Source organism: Alosa alosa, chromosome 16 (genome assembly GCF_017589495.1).
Source record: "Alosa alosa isolate M-15738 ecotype Scorff River chromosome 16, AALO_Geno_1.1, whole genome shotgun sequence".
Classification (NCBI taxonomy): domain Eukaryota; kingdom Metazoa; phylum Chordata; class Actinopteri; order Clupeiformes; family Clupeidae; genus Alosa; species Alosa alosa.
This window is the reverse complement of record NC_063204.1, coordinates 23553817-23581582: the sequence shown is the minus strand read 5'-3', so window position 1 is coordinate 23581582 and position 27766 is coordinate 23553817. Positions and strand designations below refer to the sequence as shown.

Genomic DNA, 27766 nt, shown 5'->3' with positions numbered 1-27766 from the left:
CATTGGTGCGTTAGGGTTGCTTCTTATTAGCGAGATGTCCGCTTGTCAGCATGTAATTGCTGGACTAAGCCCTTGTAATGGTTGGATGCGTATTAATGTCTCACTGTCTATCTCTCTCACAGAAAGTGAAAACAGATTGCGACTGCATTATCTGGGCTGTTTGGTTAATGGGAGACAGGTGGATATGGATGTAGTCATGCGGGGGCTCCATTAGTGGGAGATGGCGCAACACACACGAACGCATGCATAAATTAAGCCAGACCAGAGTACTGGGGTCACCAACTGCAGGTGTGTGCTTGTGGTGTCACCGGGGCACAGATAAATGGAGCCAATCAGGCGATCCTCTTGCGTGACACGTCAGGAGATGCTGTGGCAGTTTCAGAGGGAGAAAAAACACAGCTGCTCCTCCTCCTGCTGCTGCTGCTGCTGCTCTTCAACAGAAAATATATTCCCTGTGTGAGTGAGAGAGAGAGTCGTCGAGATTTGTAGCCACTAGCTCCTGGTCTCCAGGCGACAGGCTTGCGTGGAGGATCACGTGTCTCTGGAGTGTACCGCAGGGTTGCGTAACCGGCCCTCGAGGGCCCTCCATGCCTCCCGGCGACGCAGGCAGAACAGCCACCGCAGTACTGCTACAATTACCTCCGCACCTCTCCATTCGCTCCACACACACCACCCCACCCCACCCCACCCCACCCACGCTTTTAATTGCACCCCTGACGAAACTGCAGATCGGCTACAAAGACCCGCGGTAATTGGTTTTCATTCTCTGAGAGAAATCGACCCAAATTTGAGGCGAATGGGTAATTGCTGCTGTTGTGCTTACGGCTCAGATATTCTCTCCTCTTGGCTTCTTAGCAGAAGCAGTTTCAGAATTTGATTTGTAGTTATTTTTAAATGGTTTTTGTTTTTTTCGCAATTTTGATGTGATTCTGCAGTACACTTTTGTTTATTCTCCAAAAAGTGTAAATAGTTTTCTTGCTTGTTTTCTTGGCGCAGGTGAAGTGTTTGCGTTTATCACTGAGGGAGTGGGATGGAGGGAAAGTGTGGGGAGAGAGAGGACTTGAAAGGGGTTTAAAAATAGAGGGGGAAGTGAGAGGAGAGGAGCGAAACACCTCAAGGGGTGGTGTGCCTCTGTCTCCAGATTCTCACTGAAATATTCACACCTTCTTGACACACACACACACACACACACACACACACACACACACACACACACACACACACACAGTGGTAGGTCTCTCACACAAAACTTATTTTCAGACATTCACAAAGACAAGTGCACACCTGTGCCATTTCTTTTCTCAAACACGCAGTCATTTAAACATCCCCAAAACACACACACACACACACACACACAACCTTGGTCTACAGAGATTCCCCTTACCATTGTTCTGATGGTACTGAGAAAAAGAAAGAAAGTGTGTGAGGGAGAGAGAGAGCTACGCTGGATCTGAACCAGAGCGGGATGACACACACATGGCTGGGAACCCAAAGCCCAGCCCCAGCTAGGGGAGTGTGGTGTGTGTTGACACAGCACACACACACACACACTGCTGGTTGCCCCTAAACAACGCCACTGACGGACTACCTGACCTCTGGATCAGGGGCACAGAGTGTGTGTACAGAAGCTCTTTTGTGTGGTGTGATGAGTGTGTGGTGATTTGCTGTCTGATGTGGTGAAGAAAGATCTCTATGGTCTTCTAGAACATTTGCACACACAGTCGCAGACGGACATACAAATAAAAGCTGTTGCTTTTAGACACGGTTTAAACCATTGAATTTGTAGCCATCAACTAATAACTAATGAATATCATGGAGTGTGTGAGACTAGTGGACATGGTTGGAAAGTCACAACAGTCCTGTATTAATCCACACCTCTTCATTTTCACAGCTCAGTTACTTAAATATGTGAACTGTCTAACTATAAAAACAATAAAAAAAAAGTAAATATTAACATAAATGAATGCTGTACTACTGATGGCCTGATCAGATTTGGCAGTGTTGTAGTGTGAGCAGACTCACAGGTGGACAGGTGTGGTCAGACTGACCGCTGTTTCCTTCTCGTCTGGCAGGAGCAGTACTTTGCCCTGCGCCCCGAGCTGCGTAACCGCGACTACGGCGACATCGGCGAGCGCGTGGCGCTGCGCAAGCGACTGCAGTGCCACAGCTTCAAGTGGTACCTGGACAACATCTACCCCGAGATGCAGCTCAGCGCCCGCAACAAGCCCCAGCAGCCCGTCTTCGTCAACAAGGGCATGAAGAGGCCCACGGTCCTGCAGAAGGGACGGGTAAGACGCCGCACTGCCCGCCCCCACGCGCCTCACGGAGAGCTCTCTTAAGGCTCAACTGCGGAGTGAGAGAAGAGGCCAGGCTGCCTGTGTACTCCCACTCACATATATACACACACCACCACACACACAACACCACACACAGAAATGGAGAAATGAATAGGTAGGTAGGCACATAGGTGAGCACATATTTGGTTCCATATATACACAATTGAGCCTGGATCAATATAAATATATGCATCAATATATGAATATGCATGAAAATTGAGCATGAAAATCCGTAGGCATGCAGGCAGAGAGACGCATAAGAGAGCACTAATTTGGTCCCATATTAATATATTTGTTTATTTATTTATGTCTCCTCAAATCAAGTCAATAAACACATTGCATTGCTGGCGCCACTTCTCCTTGTGTAGTAGCCTCAGTCTAAAGCAACTCAAGTTTGCCATCTGCTGGCTACAGAAAGAAAGACACACACACACACAGCTCTCTGGTAAACACATGAAATTGAAACTCTCCTGAGGAGTGTGATTCCACTTTGAGAACAGTAGGGGGCAGTGTGGTATAAGACAGAGAGAGCTGTCTCTCATCTCCAGTGGGCTACACAGGAGGAGTGTTCCCCAGCGAAAGGAGGAGAGAACGGGGGTGGTGACTGACCGATTGGCGAGCCGCTAACGAAGAAGAACCCCGCTGCTGTGTTTGTCCACTGATGTGGTTAACCGCTGAGGCTAATCAGACGTAAACCTCAGCTGATTATGCTGTGTGTGTGGTGTACCACATGTAACACATACCCAGGCACACCTAAGCAACAGGGCCATCAGTAATTAGCAGCACTAGTAGTGGTTGTTTTTTGCTAATGATAAAGACATAAATTAAGACTTTGTTGACTACTAGGTTTCACAATAAATATTCATTCAATGTATGTTAAAATGTCAAACTACTAAACAAGAGGATTATGCATGAGGGTCTTAATGAATATCATGACATCATCTGTATGTGGTCATAGATGATATAATCCTCTTGTATCTGTGTCGCTACTCCTGGTGAGAGGGTCGCTTGACAGAATGGTTCCCTGGTTGGAACTTGCTATATTCTGTGTTTGTCATATGCAACATGGCATATTTACACACTGGACATGTAGGGAATCTAGACACAGATATGAAAGTAGGAGCATGCATGCATACTGTAATATATACTGTTTCCTATTCAGTCGTATCTAATCTGTCTGTCTCTCTCGGTCAGCTGCGGAGCCTTCTGGCTGACAAGTGTCTGGTGGCGCAGGGCAGACCCACCCAGAAGGGAGGAGCGGTGGTGGTCAGAGAGTGTGACCCACTGGACAGAGAACAGGTAAGACACACACACATGCAGGACACGTCATTCTGAGACACACAGAAAGTCCACGTGCCTATTTTCAGCACTCCTGCATACATGGCTACTAGCACCATGTGCCTTTTGGAACCTCAGGAAGGTAGAGTTGACGTCAGATGGAAATGTGCTGTGAACTAGGGCTGCATGATATTAGAAAAAACATGCGATAACATTATTGAGTACTGCGATAACGACATAACTTGTGATATTTAAATACTATAGTCAGGGGGCCAAAACTGATATTAAAACTCTGTCGGACACTTTTTGGTACAAGCATACAACCTATCCAGTATTAATATTTAACCCCTTAACATGTGTTCTAGCTAGGTTGTCAGCTTAGAAAATGTTTTTTTGTCCATTTTAATGGACAATATAATCCAATTTATGTGCAAGCATGATCATTAGGGTGGTTGACAAGCTGATTTTCTTTTTTTTTTTTTTTGTGTGTGTATGACTTTAAGCAATTTCAGGCCAATTTGTTGGTTTCCTGCTCAACATGACATACCAACACTAAATGTTGAACATCTCCACAACCACAAGGACCAAATACATAGAAATGGTATCAAATGAAAGCCAACACTCATGGGCTGTCTGCAGAAGTGTCAGAATGAACATGTATTGTACAGTGTAAGAGAACAGAACTAGAACATGAAATGAACATGAATCTTCACCTAAAAAGAACCCGTTTTCAAAGTGAATATCAGCTTGGAAACATAACATAGTATCCCAAAACCTCTATCAATCAGTACCCCTATCTATGGGAATGAGTCAAGCCAAGTTTTAAAGCTTGTAGGGAGAGACAGTGCAATGCTGCACAAGTTGTAATTCTTTAATGTCAAGGCAGCAATGTAGAACTGTAGATGGTGGTCTATGGTGCTATTTGACTTCCATCCTAACATTACTGCTCTCTCACTTCTTTAGGGTTAGGGGTAAGTAACTAGTTAGTAGTAATAACTATATAATAGTCGTATGGCAAAGCTATGTTTTCCCCCATCCAAGCAGTGACACTCAGGTAGGCAGCCAACAGAAGGCACCCAGGGACCATGTCCATGTGCTCAGTCTGAGTCCTGGTCAAGGACACAAAAGAAGAGTTTACTGTTTTGATAATGAATACCTTCCCAATACAAAACATGCATGCATGCATCCACGGGCATAATATAAATCTAATCTACAAAACAGTCCAACGAAGTAGGCTAAACAACTTTTACAAAATAACGAATCCTGATTACCTCTCTGCTGCTGTCTGAGGCTTTTGCTAAATGCAAATCATGAAATACAAGCCTTCCAGTGAAAGACAGAGATCTTCTGATCCTATAACGATAACGAAAGAAATAGTTTATTTTCACACGGTGGAGAAGGACGCATTTGGCGCTGTGTTTGTAACACGTCATCCTTCATAAAACCAAAATATTTCCATGTAACAGACATGCTTTTCCTTTTAGTCACCAATTCCTCTTCACCCAAGTGTAGCCTACAGTACCTCGCTCGACTCACTATCTTCAGCCATCACGACATTAGCTCCCGCCTCAACACCTAAAACACCACACACCTAAACTGGTAGAGGACGGGCTTTTATACAGCATCGGTTTGGTAAAATATGTTGACATTCAGAATGTGAATACACCATAGACTGTATGGAATGTGCACGGCACAGAAAATGTATCGTAATTTATCGAAAATTAAGTAATCTTTGCGGTATGTCCATCGCAAGCGTTGATATCGCAATAACGATAGATTTTAGATATATCGTGCAGCCCTACTGTGAACACTGAGCTGTGGGAGGGAGCCGGTGATGGAGACCAAGGTGTCCAGCCTGGTTGTGCTGCAGGAAGAGAGGCCAGGCTCCTTATCAGCGCAGGCCTGCCCGAGTGGTGGGGGGAGCAGGAACAGGAGCGGGTAGGGTGGGGTGGGGGGCAGCGGAAGGCTGACCTCGTGAAAAGGCAGCGCTGAGCCTGAAATGTCAGCCTGAACATGGGAGGCCAAATGTACCCTCCACTCCTTTTTTCTGGGTCGCCGAGACACAGAGCACACGGAACACGGCGCTCCCTGGGTTCCCTTTTCTCCATGTTGTGTGTGTGTGTGTGTGTGTGTGTGAAAATGGTGCAGAATGAGTCACACGGTGTGTGTCTGCCAATGCTAAGCTGAGCCATACTGCAGCTTTTACGTGAAACAGACTCACACACACACACACATAAACACACAGTCTCCATCTTCAATTTGTTCTTGTGCTTCCAGCATCCCTCTCTCTCTCCTCCATCTCCCTCCCACCTCCCCTCTGTCATTATGTGGGCAGTCCAGCTGTATGGGCTCTTCACTTTAAACCTGTGCACTTGGACATGGTTTGTCTCTCAAATCCGATTGACACATGTGTATGTGTTGATATTTTATGCTAATATGTCTGCTTATTTTAATGATCATGTATATGTTATATGGATACCTTTTGTATTTTATTTTGGTTTGTCATATCCATTATATAAAAATGTGTGTGTGTGTGTGTGTGTGTGTGTGTGTGTGTGTGTGTGTAGGAGTGGTCGTACGACGAGGAGCACGAGCTGATCCTGGCGGGGCTGCTTTGTTTGGACATGTCTGAGATCCGCTCCTCGGACCCACCTCGTCTCATGAAGTGCCACGGCTCAGGAGGCTCACAGCAGTGGACTCTGGGGGTGAGACACATATACAGTACATGACTATTTCCCATATACGGCTCTGGAAAAAATGAAGAGACCACTGCACATTTTTCTGAGGACATCCTACGATTGCTGAGTGACATTCAAAGGACCACTGCAAATTTAAATATGACTGGCAACTCATTCAAATGTCACTCAGCAGCCATAGGATGACATCAGAAAAATGTGCAGTGGTCTCTTTTTTCCAGAGCAGTATATACACACACATATAAAGAGATCTTTTCCAAACCACTATATCTATATTTTAATGCATTTTCATAAATAATTGTTTTCAACTTTTTTCCCCAAGTAGTTTCAGTGGAACTGCAATTGGGTTATTGTTTTAATTTATCTTTACTCAATCAAAACAACACAAATGCACATGTATTGATATTACCTGAAATATACAATTAAATAACATGATTTATTAATGTTTTCAGAAATGGAATTATAGCATTTTGGAAAAGAGCTCTTCACCTGAATATAGTCACACACACAGGCACACATTCTTACCTGAATACCCACAAAAATTAACAACATATGTAGACACCACAATAAGCAACTATAAACGTCCCAATGGATCTGCTCTACTGAACACGGTAATCTCCTGTCTGGTGATGTCATATGGGCATTTCAGAAAACTTGGTCATACACACCAACTAACTAAGCCATCTACCCCAACACACTGGCTAGCAGCATCCGCCTATCCTCCATAAACTAGGCAGCAGCCTGTAGCTATTAGGCTAAACGGTGCTTTGTGTATTGACTGTCTTTTGACTCTGGTGTGCTCTATTCTCTGCTGTCCTCCAACCCCCTGTCCCTGCCCTCCTGTAGAAGAGTAACCGTCTGTACCAGGTGTCTGTGGGCCAGTGTCTGGCCGTGCTGGACCCGCTCAGCCCCAAGGGCTACGTGGGCATGGCCATCTGCGACGGATCACGGGCGCAACAGTGGCAGCTGGAAGGGTGAGGTGGCCATGCATGCACACTGGGCGCGCGCATGCGCCACATGGCCAGAGGTACCAGCAGACGCATAGCGTCCCCCCCTGCAGTCTGGAGGAGGAAGGCGCGACGCTGGCCAAGAGAAGACAGAGATAAAGAGAGCATGCACGTGAGCGAGAGAGAGAGGTGCAGGGGACACACACACACACACACACACACACACACACACACACACACACACACACACACACACACACACACCGCACATCCTCAAGCATGGATGTAGAAAATACTGCTCTTGGTAAGCTACAGTGTTGTGGAGGACATGGATGCACACTTACGGTACTCAGAGTGTGTTGCAAGCAACCCAACCACCCTTCCCCTCCCCCTCTTTACAAACACTCACACACACACACATTTTTCTCTGGATCTGTGCCTCTGGTAGTGGAAGACACTCATATGTGTTTTTTGTTTTTATTTGTTTATGTAAACAGATTTGGAGTGTAGTAAGTATTTTTTAAATGGTCTATATTTCATATATATTTTTAATTTATAATCATGTTGAATTTCCCCATCTGAATTTTTACACCAATTTGCACAGCAGAAGACAATTAAGACACTCTTTTCTGCTTTTGAAATCAAGAAGGAAATGTAACAAGACAGTTCTGAATGCCAGTATTAGACTTCCTATTGTCTGTTTCAATTGAATCACTAATCTACATTAATTATGTTTATCTGTGATGTTTTACGTTTTGATCGTCATGTTTGGCCTTATGTTGAAGCGTGTGTATGTGTGCGAGTGTGGGTGCACATTTTGTAGAAATACATATGTTTTTACATCTTTTAAAATGCATATGTTCAATACATCTTTTAAAAATCATGTTGATCACTGGAGTGCTCAGATATTTGCTACCTGTTCAAGACAGGAAGTCCCGCTACAGGAAATGACACTCAATGTCGAGATAAATCAACAAAGATATTAACCTTCTTGTGTGTTTGTATGTGTGTACATTGCGTGTATGTGTTTGGATGCCTCAGCTGACAGTCATTAACTGCAGTACGCTTCATGTGACGTTTTAAGGAGAAGATGATCATTCAGACTCAGATTTGGTTCAGACTCCATACTGACACACCCACACACACACATAGGCTTACACAGAATAACCATGCCCATGGAACTAGCAAAGAAAGACTGTATGAATGACCTGCAACCGAGGAGTTCTGTAATAGACCTGGTTCAGCTACCAGAGCGTAACTGACAGCTAACAGAATGACAGTCAGTCTGCATAGGATTGTGCTGAGGCCGAATGTGTTTGTACTGTACAGTTCAGTCTCATGTTGTATGCATTTAGTTTTTGTAAATGATACCAAATAAACATGGTTCATGCTGATATGCATTCTCTTTGACCTATACGCTCTCCATTGATTATGATCTTGGAGTGAAGTTTGAATTGTTTGGCCAGTGTTTGAGGTGATGTGTATTATTAACTGATGAACTTGTGATTTACATACATTTATGAATGCATTACCAGCCAAATCACTTTTTTTTTTTTTTTTTTCACACTAGCAACTAGTGAAATGGGAAGCTGATTTTGCTAGTAAATGTCATGTTTTAAAAATGGAAATGGATTAATAACAAATAAATATGGACCAAGACAAGTAAGATGTAAAATATTTATTTTTTTTGTAAATGTTCCTAAATCTGATTCCACAAACTCCAAAATCCATCACACTGTATAATTCAAAAAAGGCTTCATTTTGAAACATTAGGTACTACTGTACATAATAAAGAAAAAAAGACAAATACTGTTAAGATGTCTGAATATTGTACAAGTAGGGAGAGAGAAAAAAATTCCCAAGAGGCAAAAAATTCATTACAACCAGAGAAAGTATGTACAATTGATTTCTTTTGAAAGTTTAAAAAATACACCATGCGAAAGTATGTTACAAGTTCAAGACTGTGCGAGTATCAATGTTTGTAGTCCACAGATGATATGCAGACCATAGAAAACTGACTTCATATCATACTGGTTAGCCCCAGTACCAGATCCTAAGAGCATGAGTTCAAAACTCCAAACAAAAAAATCATACTATGTCTTTCTGCTCAGTTCATTGACACAAACAGCATATCTCCGCCAAAGCAAATGTAAATAGAAAATAAACAAAAATATTTTACATCTTTTCATTTTTAATAGACATTAATGTTTTTTTTATTATTATTATGGAAAGAAACATTCGAGCCAACTAGCTCTGGAGTTGGACATTGTCTTTGTTTGGGGTCTTGGGAGGACAAAATATAGTTCACAGTTATTCAAAATTTCTGCAACCCCAAAAAAATAAACAAAACTTTCTCACATTCTCTCTTGTGATTGGTGTAATCTGATTGCGTGTAATGATGCATGAAACAAGCAGTTATTCTTCAAAAAAAAACATTTTTACTCCAGATCCATACTACATTCTTAAGTACAACAAAAATACTTTGATTTGTGTTTTTACACATTCTGTACAGATTTATACACAACATAGAATCTCAAATGATATTATGACATCCTTCTTAAATAGTTCTCCTTTTCTGTTTTACCTGACAAAAAAAAACAAAACAAAAAAAAAAACATGAAAACAAGGTAGCATTTGGTCGATTTTTTTCAACATTTTTTGTGTGATTTCCATTTTTTCATATATTTAGACATTTTAGACAATATTTACATGTGATATAAAGTAGCACATCCCACCACACTTGTAGGCAAAAGAAGCCATGCCTACACACTTTTTCTCATTCTGCGCATTTTAAAAAATAGTTTCATTCAATAAATACAAAAGACCTCTTATTTTACAGAAATCAACAACAAAAAAAAGACACAAATAAACTGACTCATGGAATCAAGTATTTCAACTGTAAATGTTTTTTGTTGTTTTTTTCTTTTAGTGCAAGTTTTGTTTTCCCTTAGTTCCATCCCAAAGGAATTCCCCCCTCCGTACATTCCTTGTTCAGTGGTGTCTACATTTCTGTAACTAGATTTCTGTATATATCTTGTTTTTTATATTTCTGAGTGCAGAGGATCCCGCCTCTTTAGTACTATAATAAGGCTGCGGCCAGCACACTACTCTCTGACCCGCTGGTCAGCTGGTGAGTAACCTCCAACATTCCCGAAACCACACTCGCTCCCCTCCCGACATCCCCACTCACTGCAACCACACTCCCCAGCATAGCCTCATTATTTTCCTTAAGGGGGGGTGGGAGCACATTCATTAACATCTACCAGGGCTCCACCCAGTTTGTGTATGTGAAAGGACCTGAAGTTGACCCCTTTAACACCCTATAACCTTCCTCCAGAAAAGAAAATTGTCTTTGTGCCTAAGAATGCTTTTGACATTTGCCAAATAAGCTTTAACCCCAACCCCCCTCATTCCCACCCTGACCCCTGTCCCACCTTGGACCTTGTACAGTTCTGCGGTCAGTATCTTTGCCCTGATAGTCGTGTAGGTGTCACACAATGCTCCCTTTTCACAAAAGGGCCAAGGGAGAGAAAAAATAATAACAGAAATAATAACAATACAAAGAGAAAAAAACGGATCCAAAACAAGAAGTAGGAATGCATGTATTGGAGGCCGCTGGCCGAGGCCTCTGCCCCCATGATGGCCTTTAATTCATCCACTTGCGGCAGTTGACGGCTCCACAGTGACAGGGAATCTTGTGCTGGTCGTCCTCCAGGTCAAACTTGTAGTCGTAACACAGCTGAGGAAGCACATGAAAAGAACCATTACAGTTGTATGGGAAGTCATCAAATCAAACAGATGCATTTTGCATTTACATTAATGTACATTGACGATGTACATTTTACAATTATGTTTACATATGCATTTTAGGCATTTTGAAGTTGCAGATGCAAAGCATACCTGTACATAGCACTCATTATCTATTGTGGTGCCATAGCAGCCTAAATGAAATGAAAGTCTAATCAAAAACACTTCATTCATATGTGCATTAAACAACAGGGTTCATCCTCACCTCCTCTCCTCGTTGGATTCGACGGTTGGAGCTGATGATGATCTTGTGGCCTCGCTCCAAGGTCACGACCTCTGCGATGCAATTCGGAGCACAGGAGTGGTTGATGTATCTGCACACAGGGAAACCAGGCACTGTCAGGCCATATGACCCATAACCTGATAGTAATCTTAGCCTTCTACCCAGCAATTATTCCCATATGGCTAAGTATGACCAAAGCAATGTGAAATGCAGATGACAATTTTAGTGTTGTACTTTGACAACTCTATTAATAGATTAAATTACAAGATAATGTGTACACCCACCTGGCTGGCCCTCCTGTGATGGTTGCATCAATTACGTGCTCGCTATCAATGCGGAACATGTAGACACCACGATTCTACAAAAGCAACAAGACCATGGATTAAGTTAGGGATTCTTTTTTTGTAGTGAAAGGCTCACAAAACGTATTTCAACTGCTGCCGCAGGAGATAGGATGACCTTTGGAAGAGACTATAAAAAAAAGAAAAAGATGTTCTCCCTTTGGTGCACTAAACACAGTACAAAGGAGCAAAGATAGTGAGAATGTGTCATGGTCCATGAGGGATGGTACAGCATATATGAGAGAGAGAGAGAGGTGGGGGAAGAGTGGTCAGTAAGGTCTGCACCACCTACCTGGTCCTCATACATCTTCTCCTTGCGGTTGGCCACCTCATTGCGGATGAGGGTGCCGATGTACTCGATCACCATGGTGTACTTCTCGAGGTCCCGCGCCGCGTACAGGCCCAGACCCTGTGGAGCAGAGCAGCGAGCACCGGGTAAGGCCAGCGCTAAAGGTTGGCCACGTTTCAGCCCAGCATCACTATGAAGTCTGCTAAAGGTCACCCGCCCCCACACACCAAACTCCATCCCTCGACAAAGCAAAGAAAACCATAGCCCTTAGCTGCTCTAGGGACTCAGGCACTGTGTGTGTGTGTGTGTGTGTGTGTGTGTGTGTGTGTGTGTGTGTGTCTCAATTTTATAATCGATGACGAGAGCGCTGATTCAAACTGAAACTTGAAGACATCACACATACAATAGCACTTACTCATCATCAATCTGTAGCCAGATCACTGTTCTGGAGAGAATGACTATGACTGATGAACATGGAAACAGATTGAGTGGCATCAATGGTTTCCTTTAAAAAGACACTCTTCCTTTAAAAAGACACATTTTCTACACACTTTACATAATAGAAAAAACTATTTGTTTTGTGTAAGGAATAAATGTAAATGTATAAATGTAGCAGCTGACTAACTAACTAACTCTAGTTATATAAATATAGCAGTTGACTAACTCTAACTAACTGACTAACGATTTTAAAACTCAGTGGCTTAGGTTGTGTCTTGCAGGCTTATCTCTCTCCCTCTCACACACACCTGGATGCGAGAGCGGGCCAGGTAGACGTTGCTCTTCCACTCGGCTTTCATGCGGCGGTACTGGGAGGACTTGCTGTGGACAAACTGCTTGCTGTAGGGGGCGCCCATCTGCACCGGGTCTGAACCGCTCTGCAGGGTCTTGGCAGCGCTGCCACTGGTCAGGGTGTGAGGCCTGTACACACACACACACAAATGAGGCTTTCCCAATGGCTACACGAGCACACAAATGTATTGTGTGTGCTGGAACAGTTTTATGACGGGGGATGGGGGCAGGGTTGCGTTTAAAGGGATACAGATACAGAGGGGTGAATCTATTGGGGGTCAGAGAGGCAAATGCTGAGCATCTGGCAGATTCAGTCTACTTGAGGGAGAGAGAGAGAAAGAGAGACAGAGAGAAAGATGTGGTGTAGAGAGAGAGAAGATTAGGAAATGGTAAATAGAAAGAGAGGCCATCTCTGTGTTTATGAATGACACATTACACATCACATACTCTCCCTGAGCTACACATACGGCACCTTACAGCACAACGTACACATAAAAGTTGACACATAAAAAAAACAAAACAAAGTAAACATAAAAAGGGAGTAAAAATTAAACATAAGCAAGGCAGCAGAGACGAGGGACGTGGGTGGGGAAAGGGGCGTTAGGGATGGAAAAAAAGGGGGAGGGGAGGGGTGAAATCAAAGTTTAAAATCATACAGAATACCTTAACACAAACCTCTTGACATGAGTGCATGCCTTAGGTTCAGAACGAGCACAGCCAGAGGGGTTGATAGCCAGGGGCAGCTCCATTAGGGGGTTGCGGCCGTAGCGGAACGTGTAGCGCTCACACGCCTCCACTCCCGGGAGCTGCAGGGAACACACACAGACACACACACACACACACACACACAGAAGAGAATGTTGGGTCAAGCGAGATTGCAGATGGTAAGACAGACAGTAATAACAAAGACAGACACAGAAAAAGACACACTATAAGCATTGTTACAATTGCACACTTGCGTTTAGGTGATTATGAAGACATTAAACGCCAGAGTGACAGCTTGAAAAACACTTTCCTAAGCCAGCTGTGACTGTGCGATGAGCTCATTTTCACCACAGAGCCCGAGCCAAAAGCCTCCAGCCCCTTCTCATCCTCCGCTCGGAAATCAATGATCCAGATGCGCCGAAGATTAACAAATCCTATTTGAAGCCGGAGATCAAGCGCCTCTAAATGCTCCTTAAGTTTTCCGTTGCAAAAGCACGAGGGGTTTATTGGGCTCTCGGCGGCGGATATGTAAGAGTACCCACGTGCCACTTAAGCGCGCAGTGGAAAAAGCCGTAAAAGCTTTCATAATGCCCGTAGCTTGAAGGGGAACCGTTCCTCAGTGTGCTACTGCAGACCAGCCACTCAGACGGTAACGTTCCATCCTCGTGTCGAGGAGGGGAGCGAAATGTGATAAGAACCCTTTTCGCTTTTGTTAATCGGACCCTGGGTTTATTTGCTTTCTCTTTGTGTGTGCTTGAGTGTTGCTCACCGACTCGATGATGCGGGTGACAGATGAGACGGTGAGGCCGAAGAGGTCCTCGCCCTTCAGGTAGACGGGGAAGAGCTTCAGCATGCCGGTCTCGTTACGGCACTCGGCCATGGGCCCCAGGACCTGATCCCACACGCCTGAAACAGAGGACAACAGAAACTTGTTAGAACCGGTTAGAACCTGGCTACACTCAGGGGGTGCACATGCAGTGATGAGGATAAACGAGGTCAGGATAAACTACCTGCTACGACTCACTTTAGGGTGAGTTGCAACCAGCCAAAACAAGTAGGGTTATGTGTGTCTAGACATGGACTTATACTAGACATGTGTTTGTGTGAGAGTGTGCCTGTTGGTTTGTATTTGTGTGCGTTACAAAGACAAAATTATTGTACTCCATGATCTGTATGAGGAAATCTGGTTGTATTTCCAGGACTGCATGCATGCATATGTACACCACTGTAAGTGTGTAACGTATGTATGTGTGTGTGTGTGTGTGTGTGTTGTACCTTTGGGTGTGGTGTCGGTGAGCACCAGATCCTCGTAGCCCTGCTCCACCACGCGGATGCTGAACTCGGGCAGGCCGTCGCGCTCGTCCACCGCGCAGACGTAGCGGCAGCGGCGGTGGGCCTGCCGCATGCTCCAGTAGAGGCGGCTGGCCTCGTAGCCCACTGGGTAGATGGCGCCCGGCGCGTGGAAGGCCTGCATCTGACCGGGCAGCAGCTGACCCACGGCGTGGAACACCAGGCTGCCCACGCGGAATGTGCTGTTGCGCTCGCCGCGCCGCACGATGCTGGCCAGCTGGCGCACCTCGTCGCGCTGCACGTAGACGCGGCGGAAGACGGCGAAGCAGTGCAGCTCCTGGTCCATCCCCGGGACCATCGCGCCGCCCGCGCCTCCGCCCATCCCGCCGGCCGAGCCTCCTCGCTCGGTGCCGCGCGGCCGGTGCACGTGGCACAGCATGGTCTTGTCCTTGAAGAAGACGCAGTGGGCCTCCAGGGCGCAGGTGAAGTGGTAGGCGTTGGCGCAGCGCAGGCGGTGGCAGCCGCTGGTGGCGCCCGTCTGCTGGCAGTGGGCGCAGCGCAGGGCCAGGCCGCGGCGGAGGGCCAGCTCCACGTTGATGAGCGCGCCCGCCTGCGTCTCGTACACCTCGCTGGACCACAGCGCGCAGTTCAGGTGCACCCACACGTCCAGGTCCAGGTTGAGGAGGCGCGCCGGACCGTCCGTCTCGCCGTCGCCGCGGCGCTGGCACAGACAGCAGCGGCGGTGGTCGCGCGGCATCGGCTCCGGGCGCAGCCACGACGCCCCGGGGCCTTCGGCGGGCAGCCGCTTCTCGTCCTCCAGACGCCCGCCTTTCCCCGGCAGGGGCGGGACGCCCCTGCTCCGCGCCACCAGGATCTGGACGCTCCACTTGCGCCAGCGGTGGCCCTTCCATCGCTTGGCCGGCGTGTGGCCCCTCGGACCCACCCCCGCCACCAACGAGCCATCCTCGAGGTGGACGGCTCGCGGACGTGGCTTCAGCTTGACCGTGAACTTGAACGCTGGGTCGGACTTGGGCTCCAGTCGGTCAGCGGCGGTGCCAGAAGTGGACCCATCGGCAGGAGACAGCGTGGGGAAGTGGATGGGTGGGGAGGATGGAGAAGACTGCTTGGGCTGAAGCTGGGCCAGGCAATGCACGTCCAGGGAGGACATGTTGTTGCTGTAGGCGTGCAGCACCTTGGACGGGCTGCCCATCACCGAGCTGGCATCAGACGGCATTGCCACAGACGGCTGAATGGAGAGACATGGGAGAAATGAAGACAGTGGGAAGAGAGACGAATGGAGAGGTAGTGGAGGAGAACAAAAAAGAGTGAGAGTGAGTGGGGAGAGAAAGAGAGAGAGTATACGATTCCAGTCTCCTCAAGGCTATAGACAGTCTAATCCCTCCATATTTAACAGGGGGATTTGTCTGGAAATGTTTAGTGACTAGTCTTATCACTTACAACATTTTTTTACATTAGCTACTGGTAACTCCAGTGTGTCTGAGGTGTGTGTGTGTGTTTGCGCAGTGTATGGTTTTATCCTCTGGGATCACTGAGGGTCAGTGCGTGTGTAAGTGGCCTGAGGCGTGTGGAGTAGGGGGACTGACCTTGCTGTTGGAGATCTTGGCCTGCAGGGCGGCAGAGTAGAGCAGGAAGCAGCTGTGACTGCAGAACACCAGGGTGCCCTCCAACTTGACCTGACCCTCCTGTCCCAACATGAGCACACACACACACACACACACACACACACACACACACACACACACACACACATCAGAACACAGCACACACACGCACTGCTACACAGATACAAAAATACCTATCCACTGACCTATCCCCACCTCCCTCCCAAACACAAATAATTATAGTGTGCTTATTCAGATCACACACACACACACACACACACACACACACACACACTATCTCCCTTTTCTCGCTCTGTCTCAACACACACACACATACATACAAACACGCCTATCTACTGACCTATCCCCATCTCCCTCCCAAACATAAATAAAACACACACATGCACACGATATCTCCCTTTGTACCTCTCTCTCTCTCTCTCTCTCTCTCACACACACACACACACACACACACACACACACACACACACAAAAAGCCAAACAGGGGTTCAGTCCTCCCCACCCAGTGTGTGGTGCGCATCATTAAGAGTGCAGTTTGGGGTTCCATGTGGGCACGGGCACATCAAAGAGGAGTTCAGGAGAGCGAATGGAACAAGCAGTGCCAGGAGTGCCATCGTGTTGATAGTGCATTACCCCTCCATTTGCATATCACACACCCCCCTCCCCACCACACCAGAACAGGGAGAGCTGCCACTTCAAAGCCCACCCTGATCTCTTCAAATGACCTGAAATTTCCAGAAGCTTCTTGAGGGATGAGCACCAGGAGGCGTCGGGCCTTCCCACCCCCACCCCCGCTGAGTAAGTGCCTGTCACGCCTTAAGCCGGTGGGCACTGGTGACGTTGCTGAAAAGTGTTCCGATGTGGAAGAGCGGGATTTGCATAATTTGGGTATTTTGTGACTGGGAAGGCTGAGGGAAACTTGAGCCACGGCTTCGTAGATGGTGGTGAATGCGTGCGCACACACACACACACACACACACACACACACACCAGATAGGATGTGCAATGGGCTCTGCTGTCTATCTTAACGAGACTTCATTCTTTCTCTCCCTCACACATTCACACCTGTCTGTATGTGACTCATCACTGCTATGCTGCTATGCTGAAGCTCCCCTGTGGCTTAATCACAGCTCTCACCCACAAATAAACTTGAGATCACACACTTGCATTCAATTAACCACTTTCTACCGGCAAAAGTCTCATCTCTATGGGTCATTGATAGGGCAATTCCATGCAAAACAGTCACATCCATAACACCAACTAAATGCCCGATACTGTAAGAGGCAACTGGCCAAGTTTTTATTTCATTAAGACATTTAAGGTGCAGTAGCTGGAAAGGCTGGAATTGAGTAGCATACCAGTTTGGCACAAGGCAGGTCTTTGGTGGACTTGCGGACTCCATTTCCCAGGACCACCACCTTGCAGTGGCAGCACCACTGGGCCTTGGGTCCAGGGCTAGCGCTGGAATTTCCCATCTGATAGTCATGTCTCCCTGTTGAGCCTAAACACAAACATAGACACACAAAACAAAAACAAACAAACAAACAAGTTAGTCAAACCAATGTGAGCCACCTGGTAATACACAACACCATGTGACCTCTTTCCTCTTTAGGCCCGTTTCACACTGGATGATCTACATGTGCATGACAGCTGCAGAACACTATACCGCACGCACACTCACACATGCACACTCGCACGCATGCACTCACATCGCGCACACACACACACACAGACACAGACACAGACACAGACCAAGTGTAAAACAAGTCTTAGACTGACCAGGCAATTATCAGCATTAACGCAAGGCACTGGGCTAACCCATTATATCACAGGGAGCCCTCTAATGCCGAAATATAGAAGCTATTCTAACACCTTCAGGCTGCCCGTCAGTAAGGCTCTCAGTTAAACCATTTAAATGTTGTATCCCTACAGACATTACCAGCACTGTTTTTATTCACACCTCTCGCACATGACACCTTCCTCCTCCTCAGAGAAAGAGAGAAAGAGAGAGAAAGAAAGAAAGAAAGAAAGAAAGAAAGAAAGAAAGAAAGAAAGAAAAAGAGAGAGAGACAGAGAGAGAGACCCCCCTCCACCTTATCTGTCTATCTGACCTGCTGTCCATTTAACACTCATCTGGAGATCTGTTAACCGGGATAATGACCTCATGACACTGACAGGCCGGAGTGGGGCAATTAAATCAACAGGTTACTCATGGCAAGAGGAAAAAAAGAACTACTGGGAACTCAAAAAGGGAAGAAAATAAGAAAATTAAACGCAAAAGGAGAAGCTTGGCAAAATTATGTTAAGGTAAAACATCTTTGAAGATAAGACAGGCGCTGCCCTTGGCAGGTATGGGTATGGGGCACACCTGCTTGCGAGTAGGTCTTACCAGTGCTGGGTAGGCGTCCGAGGGTCAGTGGAGGCCCCTGGATCATCCCCGGGGGGCCGGGGGGAGCTGGGGGTCTGTGGAGGTGCTGCTGGGAGAAGAGCGCGCCCTGAGAGGGGGGTACCTTCACCCCGGCGAGCAGAGCCAGCGAGCTCCTCTCTGGGATGCGGTTCTCGTCGTAGGTGTTGGGGATGGGCACGCGCAACAGGTTGGCCACTGCCGCCACCACCCCCGGAACATTCTGGAAAAGAGAGAGAGAGAGATAAGTTATAGTTGGGTTGACGCCAAACATGTGGTGTGTGAAGTGTGTGTTGTAGCGGACGGATGAAGTGTGTATGTTTTCAGAGTAGCGGACGCACATCGGCTGCGGCAGAGTTGAGGGTGATGGCAATGGACACCAGGTCACTTTTGGAACATGAAGATGGAAGGCCAAAGGAGGAGCCAAAGAAAGGGCCGGTAGGTTCCGTCTTCACCTCCCACTTCCTGATTTCTGAACCTGAGGATAGAGACAATACACAGTGAGTGAGTGAGTGAGAGTCAGTGAATGAGTGAGAATGTGAGTGTGTGTATATATACAGTATGTATGTACTATATGTATGAAGAGTGTGTGTGTGTGTGTGTGTGTATATATATATATATATATATATATATGAGTGAGTGAGTGAGGAACGGAGTGAGAATGTGAGTGATTGATTGGCTGCATTGCGGGTGGGTGAGTGCGTGCATGCATGCGTGTACCTTTCCCACTGGCAGGTGGCAGCATGGGCAGGAGAGGTGAGGTGGCCGGTGAGGGCGGCTCCAGCTTGACACGCGACAGGTCTGGGTAGCGGCTGATCTCCATGCCGACCACGCTCTCGGGAGACGAGGACGGCACAAAGCTGTCAGGGGTGTCCCTGTCCGAACAGTGTTCCTGCCCCCTGTGGTCAGACACACATTCAGCATCAGATAGAGACACCATAGAGACAAAATAAACATGAGCTGAAAACAACTCTCATTCTGGAAAAGGAAAGCTAATCTAATCTTCCTATTTTCAAACTGCATTAGTTTATCGCTGTATCAGTTTTACACTCACTCACAGCCGAGGAACAGACTAGCACCAGCGATGGGGGACCCAGCATCAGAGAGTAAAAGACCTACCACATATTTGTTTCAATCATTCACCAAACTAGCTGATTCTTCGTAGCTAAACCCTTCAGCCAGGCAGATGAACTAATTACTGAAATCGACTGTTTTAGGTGCACAAATAGAACCAACACATGGCAGGACTTTTACTTCCTGAAGCGGGGTTTCCCATCTCTGACTAGCACACAGCAGGGGCGCAAGGATGACGTTCTGTGTACAGCACACTCACGTTCTGGCGCCCAGACCCCTATAGGTCTGTGGTGCCCACCTGAGCTCCTCCTGGTTGTTGTGGGGTGGGGTGGGCAGCGAGGCAGGCACGTCCACCGTCTTGGGCCCCTGGGAGATGGTCTGAGCCAGCAGGTCATCCTCAGGGTGGTACGGGGTGGGCAAGGGTTTAGGACCCAGGGACTTGGGCACTGGACACAGGGATCAAAGTGAATATTAGCTTTTAAGATAGGAGAATTAGTCATTTCTGAAATATCACTAACACAGACACTGTACATAATGAATATATAACCTGGTATCAGAGCACAATAAAGGTGGTCACTCCATTCACTTCATTGATTACAAATACATTGAGCAAAACGGTCACGTAGTGTTAGCTTAGCCCATATAATACAGAGTACAAGAGAAGCCAGCTCATAGCTCTGAAGGTGCTTCTTATTAGACTCGTGTCTACTGAGACCCGGGTAAAACATACCCCCATGCCTACCCATGACCGCTGCTTTCCTGGCCAGCTCCTCAGCTGTAGCAAAGCCGTTGACCATCTTCTGCCGAGCCACTGGGGGTGGGGTTGGGGGCAGTGAGGCTGGGGGCGTGGGGGGATTGCTCAGGTTGCTCTGCTGCAGTGGACACAGGAGAAGAGAACGCATATTAACTTGAGGCTACGCAATATGAAGAGACCAGAGGTGGGTGTTCACCATTTCATTTATTATTTTATTTTAATGATGTATTTGTTTTTTTTTCTGTGCTGTTGGCACCTTGTAGACCAGCTGTGAGTAGTAGTCCGAGACGCCGTCCAGCGTGGCGCTGCCGAAGGAGCCGGACAGGCGGTTCTCCCCGTTCAGCTGCCCACTGCTGCCGAGGGGTGGAAGAGGGCAAAGTTCACGCCGATCAGAGGCTCCATGAGGGGAAGCATGGTCAACTGCTGCAGGACCAGAGAGAGAGAGAGAGAGAGAGAGAGAGAGAGAGAGAGAGAGAGAGAGAGAGAAAGAAAGAAAGAAAGAAAGAAAGAAAGAAAGAAAGAAAGAAAGAAAGAAAGAGAGAGAGAAAGAAAGAAAGAAAGAGAAAGAAAGAGAAAAAGAGAGAGAGAAAGACAAAGAGAAAGAGAGAGAGAGAAAAAAGAGAGAGAGAAAGACAAAGAGAAAGAGAGCGATGAGAAGGGATGCACATTTAACAGATTGAAATCGGACTACAAAAGTTGCTAGCACAATAACAGCTTGTAACACTAAGGAACCAACCACTCTCAAGTCGGTGACTGGGTACATGGTGACTTGACGTATGCCAGTCACGGAAAGGGACTGGGCACACAAAAAATTGGGGGAGAGCTGTCAGTCAAAGTCTGACAGAACGTTTTCATTCCGTTAACGGTGACTGCGAGACGCACAACGCGGACTTTTGTTTCACGAGACAATGCTATCAATGCAAATGAGCAGTGGGCCTTTAAAGCTTGCCGGTGGCGCGGAGATGCAGCAGGAGATGTGCTGCGGATCCCAGAGGGACGTGGTTGAATAGTCCCCCTGGAGGGCTGCAGATATCACACGCTCAGTCTGGGCTTTTTCTCTCTGATGCAAGAAGTTTGGAGAATTATTTTGACCTTAAGTGTTCTTTGCATTTCAAAGAACGCTGAGTCATGCCCAACGAGAACAACAGCCTTCAGCTTCTTTTTATTTTCTTTCTTTATTCAAAACATTTTTGAGGGGAGTTTCGAGAAACTCTAAGTCGTGCATTATACACTGGGTATACACACACACACACACACACACACACACACACACACACACACACACACAATGCAGAACTTATAACAAAATAAACCTCTTAGGCTCCCACTCATCAATGGAAAATCTCCATGAGAACAGCAGTGCAGTTGGGGTGAAGATTGATGGCGCTGGGGGTGGGGGTGTTTTTTTTCACCCAGCCCTGCCCAGGCAGAGCCCCCTCTCCACTGCCACTCTCTCTCCGTCCCATCCCGCCTCGCTGGGAACGCTCATTACTCTAGCTGCACGATTGCATCGAGTCGCCCATTCAAACCTAGCTTAGCCACGTGTGTCAGTGCCAGCAGTGCTATTAGGCCTTAATGAAAGTCATTCTTTATGTAGATGAAGGTAATTAACAGGCTAAATTGGCTTAATATATATATATATACACACAAATAATTAAACTTAAAATTGGGTAAAACATTTCTACCTGCACATTAATGAAAAATGCATTAATATGGTGTGGGCTGATAAATAGTGTAATTTCTGTAATGATCACGCACGGAATATGAATCACACGTGTATTCAACTTTCCTTCAAGGCAGTTTATACACCATTCAAAAGGCCAGCATTTCTAAAAGTGCAATAAATTGTATGCCCAGGCAAATATGCTGTCACACAAATTTCATATGTGCACAGATGATGAGCTCTTTTTAGAACTTCCTGCACTCCACTTTACATAGCACATCTATGGTGTGGCCATAGTAGTGGAAAGATGAACATGATAAAGGTGGCATATAATGACACTCTTAGAATCCTGTTAAAGTACCCAAGGTGGGAAAAGTGCAAGCAAGATATTTGTGAATTGTAATGTTCCCACCAGAGAGGGTTAAAGCGGAGCAATCAAGGATCTTTGTTCCCACTTTCCAAGCATTGCTTGGAAATTGTATGTTTAAATGTGTGTGCAGGCTTACTGAGACTAGGAGTGCCATTATAAGGTCTTTGACAGACTCTAACCTAAGACAAGCCTGAGACAAGATATTCCTCCAGTTTTTAGAAATATTGGAACCAACTTTTGTATGTATTTTAACCACAGAGCACACATGTATGCTATGTGTAATTTATTTTATGTTTGTCTGTATACTGTGTGTGGAAACAACTTTGGTTAGAAGACTTGCTAGTGCGAGTAAGTGTACAGTATTCAATATGAGTAAGTGAGTGCTGACATATCTCTCTCTCACACAAACACACATGCACACACACACCTGTTTGAGCTGGCTCATAAGCGAGTCGGTGTTGGAGTAGGCTATTTGGCGTTCCTCTTCCTCTTTCTTCCTCTTCTTGTAGCGGGACGGCGGCTTCTCCATTCCTGTCTTGGGCCCGCGCTTGTAGCGCTGCTGCTTGCGTTTGCCCTGCTCCGGCCCGGAAGCTTCCAGAAGCTCGGGCTTCACCGTCTGAGCTCCCTGAACGACAGAAACACAACACAAACTTAAACACATGGGACACTTAAGATGGGAATATTCACATACATACAGTCAGATTCTTTGGCTGCCCAATGAATGTTGTGTTGTGTTTTCTTCTGGAAACATGGGAGATGGAGTTGTATCAAAGCTGCATTCAAAGCAGACTAGAGGGGTGGATGAGGCTGTACAGTAGTACAGTAAAGGAAATGACTGCAGCAGAACTGCAGCATCAAACTATTATAGGCGCTATTAATCTTAATAGATGAATGAAGTGGGCTGACTTGGCATTCAAGAGAGATGCAAGTCCAGTCGTCATTACACTGCGCACAAGAGGCGCCAATCTGTTATGTGGCAAGTGTTCCCAGTTGTACCAAAACAGACCGTAAGAGGAAAACGGTCATCTCCATGTGCTAGATAATGAGTCCCAAGGCACAGAACACAGAGAGGATGTTGATATGATGAAGGCCTCAGCCTGGACACCTGTTACGGAAGGACACAGAGTGGCACCATCCCAATCTAGTTATGGCACCCTGACCTGTAAACTAGACAATCTGCATCATGCTGTTTACTCTGTACATAATGCACATCCTTCCTGGGAGTAGCCTGTAAATCAGGGGTCTCAAACTCAAATGAACTGGGGGCCACTTCTGCCAATGTCATCTAATTGGAGGGCCACGTCAGTGTTAAAGAATGATTAAAAAAAAGAACGGCTATTTCCTAAAATGCAATGTTTTTTTTTCAAATACTGTATTTTCAAACACAAAACTACAAACAGAAAGTGCAAGTCTTTTTATCTATTTTTAGACACCTGTGCTAGCAACCTTAGCTTATAAATAAAATAATGAATACAAATTATAAAAACAAACAAAAAAAAAAAAGCATAAACACAGGTAGGCATACAGTATGTGTGTCTTTAACACCAAATAAAAATATTTTCCTCTCATAACTTTTTTAAACCTGGCAAACTAGGTGTCAGGGTTAAGAAAGCAACACCATTGGATTTTTATATCAAAATTTCAAAAGGCCATGGTTTGAAAGTGGTCAGAGATAAAGTCCTACTGTAAATGTAAAAATCTTTTGAGTATAAACAAAAGTTTATGGGGGTAAATTTATCTAATTTGCCACTGGATGGCAAGCACCTCAATTTATGCACCTTTCAGTAAATACTGGATGAATTTGAGCAGGTTTACTTTCTTTTTTGTCATACATAACAAATTAACAAGAAAACACCTAAGATGTATACCAACAATAGTAAACTATTACTAAACCACAAGGCCTACAATAAACCTGGTCAAATCAGTTCCTATCACCGGTAATCTGAGTACCCAGAAGTTCGCATCATATCGTGGGTGACTTTGTAGTTCTTTAGAGCCCTGTTTCTACTAGCCCTGCTGTCTGTACCACGTCCATTACGGACACCATCATAACGATTATCACTGCAACCTCCAAGCTATGTTGGGCAGAGGGTCGAAATAAGCATGGTATGCTTAGTGGACACCGTCGTATACACGCAAAGACGCACCTCCATTATAAGATTCGTTTCTCGTGTGTAATAGCCTACAAGTATTTCCTGAAAACTTTGTGCAGCGATTTTGGGTTTGAATCAAGCTCTGGATGTCTAGCAAATAGTGGAGGAGAGTACAAATGATATTGTCACCGTACTTGGATCTATCGTCTATTTTAATCAGTATTGTTGTTTGTTGCAATTAAAAATACCCTCAAGGGCCGGATTACATTATTATTTTGACATACGTCGCGGGCCGGATTTGGCCCGCGGGCCGGGTGTTTGAGACCCCTGCTGTAAATGTATGGTAGCCTGGTATAGTATGGTACGGTAGCCTGCAGCATGTATGGTTTGAATTACCCTCTTGTAATGGTCATTCAGTTCAGGTACAAGTGAGATACATCTGAATTCTTCACTATCAAATACCTCTGAAATGTGGTGAATTTGCAAGGCACTTCTGAGCTAATCACATACCATTTTGAGCATGCTCTTGCTGTCGTTGGGCATGTCGTCTTCTGAGCGCAGGCTGTCCAGAGAGGTCTGGTGTTGCAGAGGGCCCTGGGAAGGAGGAGGGGTGCTCTTGTTCTTCAGCAGGTGCTTGAGCAGCTCATTGCCCGAGGCGTCACTTCCTCCCAGGTTGGGCAAGGTAAGTTCCTGACCCGCTTCCTGTTTGACTATCCTGTGGAGGTCTGGAGGTCCGTGGCACTCGCTGGCCTCTATTTTCTCCAGTTTCACCTCGTGCAGCTGTCCTGGGTGCTGCCTGTCGGCTGCCTCCATGGAGCCCCCGCTGCACTGACGGCTCAGCAGGGAGGGACCGCCGTGGCCTCCCCCCACAGACGAGAGCTGGCGCTCCAGCTCAGAGGCGGGGGCCAGGCCGGCGAAGGTGTCGGTGGACAGGTCGGGCTCCCCGGCCAGCGTGGAGGAGGCGCGGGTTGGAGTGGAGGGGGTGCGGGGGGTGAGCGGAGCGGTGATGTCCGAGTGCGGGGTGGACGGCGTGCGGACCGAGTCGGCGTCGTCGTCCTTGGCGCTCTTCTTCTTGCGGCTGCGCTTCTTCTTGCCCTTCTCCTCCGGGATGATGTTGGAGTACAGCTGGATGAGCGACTGGCCCGAACCGGGGTAGTTCGGGGGCAGCGGCGTCGAGGGAGAGTCCATCCCGAACGCCAAGCCGTCTCCGCCGGGAGCCTGCTGTGGGTGGCCGCTGCCGGGGGGTCCGGCAAACCCTGTGGGCCGTTGGGGCTGGCCCTGTGGGAAGCCGTGCCCGGCCATCATGGGGCTCTTCCCCCGAAAATTAGGGCCCATGTCTGGGCTGAAGCCTCCATTGCCTGTTCCAGGCCTCTGCTGGTTGCCCTGCATGAAACCCTGGCCAGGGGCACCGATGAAGTCCATGCCAGCCTGCTGGGGCTGCGTAAACATGGCCCCCATTTGTTGCTGTTGCATCTGCTGCTGTTGTTGAGTGGGCCGAGTAGGCTGCAGGAAGTCCTGTGGCAGCTCGCTGTTGTAGAAGGGCATCTGTGCCAGGTTGGCGTCTCTGGGTCCAGGGGCGGGCGTGGACACCGGCGCGGCAGACGAGGCGTCTGCAGCGCCCATGCCCATGTCCATCTGCTTCTGCAGGGCACGCTGGCGCTCCACCTCCTGCATGAGCTGCACCCGCTGGCGCTCCTGCTGCTCGCGGAGACGCTCGCGACGCTCCCGCTCTTGGAAGCCCTCGCTGAACGGGTTGTTGTCGTCAAACTTCACGTGAGGGGATGGACCGCCAGCGGCAGCGGCACCTCCAGCACCGGCGGATCCTCCGCTGGCGGCCATGCCTGCTGTGGCCATCGGAGTGGGCTTGGCCGCGCCTGGCACCATGGGGGGCGCAGGGGGCTGCTGAGGGGGAACTTGCTGGGCGGGGTTGGCAGGGGGCATCTGGGGCGGCATGAGAGCCGGCAACCGAGGGCCTCCGCCCACACCCATGGGTCCTCCAGGGCCGGGGTGCCAGCCTGGCATGTTGGGCATATTGGGCATGATGGGCATGCGCTGGGGAGGGTTAGGCTGGCCAGGGTGGGGCTGCATCCCCATCATGGGGCCCATCATAGGCTGATTCATTGGTCCCGGTCCGGGGCCTTGGCCTGGCATCATGCCAGGGGCCTGGGGTGGCATAACTGGCATGGGAGGCATCATAGGGTGCTGGAGGTTGTGCTGCTGCTGCTTGACTCGGTACTCCTCGATGAGCTCGGCATGCTCTTTCTGCTGTTTGCGGATCTACACAGACAGGGAGAAGACAAAGAGCAAGACAGATGAAGTACCAGAGGAGGGCTGCCAAGACATAAGAGCACTGGTCCTAACTCTGTCAACATTGCACTACATTTCAAGTATTACATATTAGCTGCAGCTACAGGCTAACAGTCTGAAGCTTTCCAGACTGGGCATATGTTCTCCTCCTCTGCCTCTCTCTCTCTCCCTCCATCACTCCCTCTATCTCCCTCTCGCTCTCTCTGAGTGTTGATGGAATGGAAAGGTACAATGTGATAATGTCAGTAAATAAATCAAACTGTACTCCTCTGGGCAAAGAGGTCTCAAAGAAAGAGATTGTGTGTGTGTATATATATATGTGTGTGTGTGTGTGTGTGTGTGTGTGTGTGTGAAACTGGCAAAGGAAAGGTCACAGTGCTTTAAATAATTGGTAAGGTAAACCATGTTTTTTTAGTGCAAAGGTCATGAGGTTGTGTTTTCAGAGACACTTCAGCAGGGAAACAGAAGCCTGACAGCCAGCTGCTAAAGGATTTATACAAGTCTATGTGCCTGGGTCTACACTGGGGAAACCACAGCATTTCATTTTGATTTTGTCAATGTTTTGGTGTTTTTGCCTTCTATACCTGAGCATGAATACCTTCTGCCAATTCAGTATGGTAATGTGCATTTAGATGATTGAATTGATGACATTCATTACATCCATAAGCCATGTGAAAACCTGTGTGTGTGTGTGTGTATGTGTGTGTTTACATATATTCATGTGCCATGTGTGCTTGTGCATGAATGTGAATCGTTT

General features: G+C 47.1%; 2 protein-coding genes across 3 annotated transcripts in view; one reads left to right on the top strand and one right to left on the bottom strand.

Moving 5' to 3' along the window:
- Positions 1–7477, top strand: part of galnt11 (UDP-N-acetyl-alpha-D-galactosamine:polypeptide N-acetylgalactosaminyltransferase 11 (GalNAc-T11)) — a 28686-nt gene extending 21209 nt beyond the window's left edge. For both annotated transcript variants that reach the window (XM_048266116.1, XM_048266117.1), the window contains exons 9-12: positions 2073–2288; positions 3531–3635; positions 6182–6319; positions 7157–7477. In XM_048266116.1, coding sequence (XP_048122073.1) covers positions 2073–2288; positions 3531–3635; positions 6182–6319; positions 7157–7288 — 591 coding nt within the window. In that variant the 3' untranslated portion in view covers positions 7289–7477. The remainder of the gene's footprint in view (positions 1–2072; positions 2289–3530; positions 3636–6181; positions 6320–7156) is intronic.
- A 1443-nt stretch (positions 7478–8920) lies between these two features.
- Positions 8921–27766, bottom strand: part of kmt2ca (lysine (K)-specific methyltransferase 2Ca) — a gene marked incomplete in the record, with an annotated part of 129497 nt that continues 110651 nt past the window's right edge. The window contains 20 exon segments of the mRNA XM_048265884.1: positions 8921–10996; positions 11270–11378; positions 11572–11645; positions 11921–12037; positions 12664–12835; positions 13370–13512; positions 14181–14317; positions 14687–15947; positions 16306–16404; positions 17703–17845; positions 18713–18971; positions 19090–19226; positions 19469–19647; positions 20082–20268; positions 20565–20694; positions 20833–20948; positions 20951–20999; positions 23037–23234; positions 23616–23714; positions 25213–26979. Of these exon segments, the coding sequence (XP_048121841.1) occupies positions 10904–10996; positions 11270–11378; positions 11572–11645; positions 11921–12037; positions 12664–12835; positions 13370–13512; positions 14181–14317; positions 14687–15947; positions 16306–16404; positions 17703–17845; positions 18713–18971; positions 19090–19226; positions 19469–19647; positions 20082–20268; positions 20565–20694; positions 20833–20948; positions 20951–20999; positions 23037–23234; positions 23616–23714; positions 25213–26979 (5469 nt within the window).